Below are 7,806 nucleotides of genomic sequence, written 5' to 3'. Positions count from 1 at the left end.
GCACGGATGTGACGTAAGCGCAACACCGGAAACGCTGTACAGAGGAGAGAAAAATGGCGAATCTCATTGAGGCAACAACAAATCAGCAGTTTGAAGATTTCCTAACCAAAGCTGGAAAATGCCTCACCGTAGTGCATTTCCAGGCGGCATGGGCTCCTCAGTGCGGCCAAATGAACGAAGTGATGGCCGAGCTGGCCAAGGAGCACGCCGACACCACGTTTGTCAAGCTGGAGGCGGAAGCGGTGCCGGAGGTCTCGGAGAAGTATGATATCGCCTCTGTCCCCACGTTTCTTTTCTTCAAGGGAGGGGAGAAAGTGGACCGCCTGGACGGGGCCAATGCTCCAGAGCTGACCAAGAAGGTGCAGCGCTTGGCAGTCACCGGGAGTCCGGGTGGGGCTGCGGAAAGTACCACCACAGACCTGAACCAGCGGCTGAAGAAGCTGATCAACGCAGCGCCTTGCATGCTTTTCATGAAGGGGTCGTCGCAGGAGCCCCGTTGCGGTTTCAGCCGGCAGATAGTCGGCCTGCTGAAGGAGCATAGCATCCAGTTCAGCAGCTTCGACATCCTGTCCGACGAGGAGGTTCGACAGGGGCTAAAGACCTACTCCAACTGGCCCACTTACCCTCAGCTATATGTGAATGGAGAGCTGGTGGGAGGACTGGACATAGTGAAGGAGCTGGCTGAGTCCGGAGAGCTGGAGAACACCTGTCCCAAGGCTGTCACCTTGGAGCACCGTCTGAAGACCATCATCAACCAGAGTCCAGTCATGCTGTTCATGAAGGGCAACAAGGATGCTGCAAGATGTGGTTTCAGCAGGCAGACACTGGAGATTTTAAACAGCACCGGTGTGGATTTTGACACCTTTGATATTCTGCAGGATGAAGAGGTGCGTCAGGGGCTCAAGACCTATTCCAACTGGCCAACCTACCCCCAGCTCTACGTGAAAGGAGACCTGATCGGTGGTTTGGACATACTCAAGGAGCTAAAGGAGAGTGGAGACCTAGTATCAGTGCTGAAGGGGGAGTCTTAAAGTGTTTTTTGCCATATCATCAGAGAGGGGAAACAAAAATCCACTGCACATGTCCAGATTGTCTCTGTGTTACTGATGCAATAGTACATGTGGGCCAGCAAGTGAATTAAACAATTTATGAAGAGAAATATTAGAATAATCAAATTGTTTTGCATATAACCAAACTGTTGTAGCATTTGGATGCATTCACATTATAATTAAAGTATATAAAAAAAAATTAAATACTTAATGATAATTTGCTTTTGGTTTTCATTCTGAAGTTTTGCTCATAGTAATTATTGAAAATGCATTAAGAAACAAGAAATGTTTCAAGTGAAGGTAAATTGATCCCTGTTGTTAGCATACTTTTATAAATCCCTGTCTAACTCTGGGAAAATACACTGAAAACAGCAGCCTTTTGTTCTTATTATCTGGTGTCTGCATTTTTGTGTGTTAAATTTGTCATCTCCCAGTATTCACATCCTCACACGCAATGTGTTTATAGTTAGTGAAGAATTACTTATTCCCCTCTAACTTTTCATGTCATCCTGTCCACAGTTTCTTAGCCTGAAAGACAAAATAACTATTAAACTTAGTCCAATAATCACCCTGGTTTAAATATCTTAGAACTAAGTCTAGGTGGCACTTACTAATACTTTGTTCATCAAACGCGTGATTAAACAATTTAAAAAAACAACTTAAGATTTGGTGTTTTTTTGGTGCAACTTCCTTTAACTAGCTAACATGTGAACTATCACTTTGTAGAATCAGTGGGCAACTAAAGAAATCACATTTTCAAAAACAGAAGTACAACAAGGCCTTTATGTAAGAGGGAAAGTTGTTGATTTTATGTTGCATTGACTTTGCTGTCTGTAACCATAAATGCAGCACATCCACATCCTTGAGCTGTAGTTAAACTGCCATTAAATTCAGAGTTTGCAAACTGATCACACCAGAGATTGCATATATATATCTAAAAATGTTTTCTAATAGAGCTGCTCTGCATACAGCCTCTAACATATAAGCTTTACAAAAGCAGTAATTATCTGCTCATCATATTGTAGGAAGCTCTTGACATTGCTGTGTTCTGGAGAAGTTTTTACATGTGTAACATGTGCAGACAAGCTCGCGGTTTGACTCCACCTTCTGGAAGTACCTGTATGACCTGATCTCAGACTATAAATTCACCTCATGTTAACAAACTAAATCGATTAATCAGACCATCGAAACAAAATGTATCTGTAACTGTTTTGATATGTGATTATTAGTCTAAGCATAATCTTATGGCAAAAAAAACAAATCCAAAAATAAACTGGTTTCATGTTCTCCAGTGTGAATATGTGTAAATGTCTTTGGACTTTGCTCAGACATAACCAGCAATAGTATGTCAACTCTAACTTGGGTTTTGTAAAATTGTGATTGGCATTATTTACCTGTCTAACATTTTATGTGCCAAAAGATGAAATGATCGACAGAGAAAATAATTAACATACTATGTCTGCATTTAACCTGATAAAAACAGACACACATTAGTATGAATGTATGTATTAGTATGATGATAAAAAGTAGTTACAAAACAGGTGTTAATGGTTGCCAGTATGTATGTTGACAGTGTATGGGACCTCTTCAGTTAGGACTAACCATTTTAAAGCAAGGTAGCAATGCTCTGTTTTAATAAGTATTTTGTTCAACTAACTAACTTTTTCTGTAGTGATAGAAAAGAAACCACCACCTCCTACATATTGATGATTTAGAGGGGCACTTCAAGTCCGTTTCTCATTTCAGCAGTTTTGAAACATGTTTAGAGCTCATCACTTCAATTATTTTACTATAATTATAATTGTTGTGTTATATATAATTACAAGGACAACAAAATATCTGTAAGTCAGACTGTTTCTGAAAAGTGTAAACAACAATACAGTAGTGCAATGCTGCAAAGTACAAATATGCTGGAATAAATAATGATTATTGTGACAGTTTGCTTTATATACATGACATAGTAGGTGGATATGTACAGTATATGCATGTGTATATGCATAGGTTTGTGGAACAGGTTGTGTCCACGGTGTGACGGGGAAAAGGGTTTTTACCTGCTGTTTATTGACTTTGGAGATGTGGCACCAGTGATTCTTTCTGCACTCCTGATTGGCCGCTCTTTTAAATTGGCATATTGGAACAAACTAAGTCCTGGGCCCAGAGTACCAATGGACATTTTGATCAGACTCATTGTCAAGTATTAGCTTCGGGGTTGTAGTTATGTTGGATAAAGCGTGGTCATATTTATTCGTTGTACTGTATATGGTTTGTTTTATCAGGTCTTTGTTGCTTGTTCATGAGCTGGTGCCTGCAAACACCATCGACCATCAGCAGGTGGGATACAAAATAATTTTCTGTTTATCAAAATGCAAATGGTACACACCGACCTTATGACAGAGTAAAAACATTTGATTATTATTATTTGATGGCTTACCGGTGAAAAGTTTTGTTTTTATGACCCAATTTGTGATATATTTAAGCTTATTTCAATGGTGTTCTTGTTATCTAGCCTCTGGTTAAGTGTGTCTTGTGAATAAGTTTCCACTTATTGTAGGCAACCAATTCACTGAGATAAATTGATGACGTGACACAGCGTCGCTGTTTCCACCCTCTGTTCTTTCCATAAGTGGTCTTTCTCTTAAGTTGTGGGTTCATATCTTCATATCTTTTGTTCCTATTTTGTTTGTTGCAACCACACACTGTCATGTCACATCTCTGTGTCGCCGTCTCTTTTAGTATCTGGGGAAATGGTACTTTAAAGTAGCTGTCAGTCACAGACAGGCTGACATCCAGCACGTTAAAGAAATGGACAACATGATATTTCTTAACAAACGTTATGTTTACATTCATGACATTTATGGAAATTACTGATCTGACATGCGTCTTTAGGTGAATTACTACATAGAAGTTAATAGGTCAATGCGGTAAAGTGTAAATGTTTATGAAGCCTCAACTTAGCAATATTTCAGCAGTAGTTTTATTTATTTTAAACTATTTAGAATATAATTTAATGTGACTATTTGAACTCACATTGACATGTTTAAGTTTTGTATACATTTACAATGTCCAGTGGTGGAAAAACTACTCAGATCCCCAATTAAGTAAAAGTACCGAAAACGAAATGTAAATATACTCCATTACAAGTAAAAATCCTGCATTTAAAATCATACTTAAATAATATTACATAAGCATTTTCAGTTTTAATTATTTAGCACATTTATACATTTACTTGTATGACACTGCTTTACAGGACGGTTTTAAAGTATTCGGGGATCAATAAAGTATTTCTGATTCTGATTCTGAACAAGACAGAAACCAAAACCCAGATCATAAATACACACCAGAATTAGGGAAGTGACGTGTAGAAAGTGTAAAAGGTATGGCGGTTTCAAAGATGAAAGTATTGATGTAATGTTTGTCTTGTTTTGTCATTACATACTGAAACAGAAAACTGCTTCATACTGAAAGTCTATGTACTTTTCAATTATTCTTTTAGAGGAGATGACTGCACAAAACAGACCTGGACCTGAGAGGGATGCTATGGACCACCTTTACACAGGAAAGGGATGAATAGGTATGAATTTCTGGAAATGTTGCAGATGGTAATTTTGTAAAAAAGACAAAAAAAAACAAAAAATGTACCACCAAAAATATAGAGGGATTCAGTAATTTCCTCATACTTTTATTCAGCAGGGTGGGGAAACCCCGGAGCATTTCTGTTCGAACATCTGTAACGCTAAAGTTCTCCCCTGAAATCACTTTTAAGGGGAAGTCAAAAGTCTTGAAAAAAATCAAAATGAAGAATAAATTACAATAAATTAAATTCACAAAAACATCACATGAATATAGTTCCAAACTCGTCAAGTCTATTTCTTCTATCGTCACGTTATCTAAGAACAAGTACTGTACATCCTTCTCGTCACACTTACTGGACACTACAACTTGCCAAAGATTATTTCCAGAATGTAAAGGAACTTCACCTTTGGCCTACGAAGATGGCGTACGGCCAAAAAATGATAAGTCAATACGCACAGAAATATTCACATGTATCAAACTGGGTCCTGCACACCTTTCCTCTATCACAATCAACGTGAAGTTGAGCGCAAGGGAACGATCGAGCCACAGCCTGTCCTCCTCCCAGAAATGAATATGGAAAGGACTCTAAATGCGCCCCCGACGTCATTCTTTGTCCAATCCACTACGGGTTATCCCACTGCAGACGGAAAAAAAACTTATTGTGATCGCGGAAGTGGAGGCTAGAAAAAAATGTTCTGTTTGGAGATTTGTCATCTCGGATAAGCAATAAAAGAAAATGCCCAGAGTAGCAAGGTGACCAGTGAATGCACTGAACCATGGCAGAAATAATAAATAAAAAAAGTCTATTGTCGAAGTGAAAATCAAGCCAATAGTGGCAGCGCCACACCAAATACAGAACATTAATCTCAGTGTCAGTCCAAATTACGCACAATAGGCAGTTTGATCTCACTGATGTAATGCCATTTATTTTCTAAATGTTAGTAGACTCGGTGAAACTGAGTCCAGCGTGTGGGAGACCCGACTCAGAGGAGGAGAGGTTAGTGAGGCCAGCGTCTCCACGGCAGGTGACAGTGCACACAGATCAGCTGCGCCATGCATGGATGAACTAATGCAATAGTAATTAGGACTACAGTATCAGAGATGTGTGCAGAATCAAGACAGCCCAGTGTTTGGTGGACCGGGTACACATTGTTCTTACATAGCCCACAAATCATCCACGGGATCAATAAGGGTTTGTTTCTGGGGAGATGGATCCGTGCGTCTCGCCTCCTGTGCACCATGGATGTCTGAACTTCCGCAACTTTTGTATCAGAGTAAGATATTTCATCCATTGGAAATCCGGAGCATGAATGGAAGTATTTCTTAAATTGATTTATCATTCATTTCCCGTTCTCATGTTTAACAGAGGTTAAGTAGCCTGCGAATTGAATTATTAGTGTGTGAAAGATCCACATAAATGATTGAATGACTTTTATGGCATTTCAGCGGATATACTTTTGTTTTTTCATAGACAATTCGTCACCAACATATGTCAGTAAGTCAAATGGAAACGTTATTTTGTAATGTTTGGGGATTTTCGGCACTTTTCAGTTAGATTTCAGCCCGTTACAGAGCCAGAAAAGACTTTGCGTGACGTCCCGCACATTCTCACGTCAAATAGATTTTTTGTTGGCCTACATCAAAAGTGTCCGCGAAAACCAGCGTAGGCTACACAAGCTTTTCGTACGTAGGCCTACGCAACGTTTCTACGCGAGGCCCCAGGTGTTTACCAACAGATAGGCTATGCTACCTCATTCAGCAACACAAATTACAACAAGCTTACTTGGGAACCGGCCTCTGACTGTAGCCTTAGGCCTACTGTATATAACAAACGTTCTTTCTGTTTTTCTACTGTTCTGCACAATTTCTAGCAGGATGATGCAGGAGCCATGGACGTCCTGGATGACAAGCAGGGCCTGAAATTATCACCCGCACCACCTGCCAAATGCGGGTGAATTTTGCAATTGGCAGGTAACACTGGCAATCTACCTGCCACATTGGCAGGTAGCCAATGAGGAGTGTTTCACACGCGTAACTATCGCTAAGCAGGGTAGGCCTCCGCAGTTGTTATGGGCCCGGACCAATCAGATGACCGCATCAATGGATTGATTTATTGATAGCCGGGGGCCCCCTATCGCATTTTCTTCTCTCATTACAATCCCAGCAGTCATACGTGCAGCCACCGACCAAGCGGGAGTAAGAACGGGTCAAATTCATTTTGTTTCTGATATAAAGACGAGACGAGAGAAAGACAGGACAAAACATTTCCGACCGTCCTGCCAACATGTAGGCCTACACATTTTAACATCAACGCTGTATTTTTTTTCACTATAAAGTTGTTGAAAGTCGCTGCTGTTTCAATCCTGTCGGCCCACCCGCGACTGGCGCACGGACACACACATAAACACACATAAACACACATAATCACACACGGTGGATGGAGCAAAAACCATAGATGAACAGGATGACCTAAATTGAAGACATTATTGTAGGTGCAATAATAAATTAAAGTCCAATGGCTACTTCATCAAACCGTAATGTGTGTGCCAGCCAAGAATAGGAAAAGATGCCTACGACATTATAAGATCAATAACACAGATGCATCAATGTGTAAGTAATATCTACTGTTGTAGCTAGTCGTCAGTACAGCTAATTTTAAGTACTTTATAAACAGTAGCTAGTTTAGTCCTGTGGCTCAACTCTGGTTCTGCTACACAAATTTGAATATTTTCCTTTTTCTTTCTTTTTTGAAATATTGAATTTAAGGGGCTTTTATTTGTCATTACTTCTCCTTACAGGCATGTAAAGAATATAACACAATATAGTTCCTCTAGCTCCGTAGGGCAACAAACATATGATAGAATAAACTTTGTTTTCCAGCCAAAGCAAGGGACGTCTCTTTGGTCATGTTAAAATAAATAGCAGCAAGATACAATAAGATAAGATAGACTTTAGAAATCCCACACTGGGGAAATTCCTGTGCTACAGCAGCTCAAAGAAAAATATGTACACACATCAGAATAACACAAATACAAATTGATAGGAGAAAAAAATACCAAGTAAAATACCAAAGTATCATAAATAGAAAAAAGAGAAAAAATAAAAAAACATAAACAAAAAATCTTTATCTTAAAAATCCAAAATAAAATACTTAGAATGTTAAATATTAGCCTAAAGTGTATGT

At 39.4% G+C, this 7,806-nt stretch overlaps 1 protein-coding gene across 1 annotated transcript; it reads left to right on the top strand.

Annotated features, from left to right (window-relative positions):
• The first annotated feature begins 30 nt into the window (after positions 1–30).
• On the top strand, positions 31–1,311 carry glrx3 (glutaredoxin 3). The gene has a single exon (XM_032517981.1). It carries the CDS (start codon positions 54–56, stop codon positions 1,029–1,031), a length of 978 nt encoding a protein of 325 aa, XP_032373872.1. The 5' UTR covers positions 31–53; the 3' UTR covers positions 1,032–1,311.
• The last annotated feature ends 6,495 nt before the right edge of the window (positions 1,312–7,806 follow it).

Source organism: Etheostoma spectabile, chromosome 6 (genome assembly GCF_008692095.1).
Source record: "Etheostoma spectabile isolate EspeVRDwgs_2016 chromosome 6, UIUC_Espe_1.0, whole genome shotgun sequence".
Classification (NCBI taxonomy): Eukaryota; Metazoa; Chordata; class Actinopteri; order Perciformes; family Percidae; genus Etheostoma; species Etheostoma spectabile.
The sequence above is the reverse complement of the archived record's forward strand: the minus strand, read 5'-3'. Positions and strand labels throughout refer to the sequence as shown.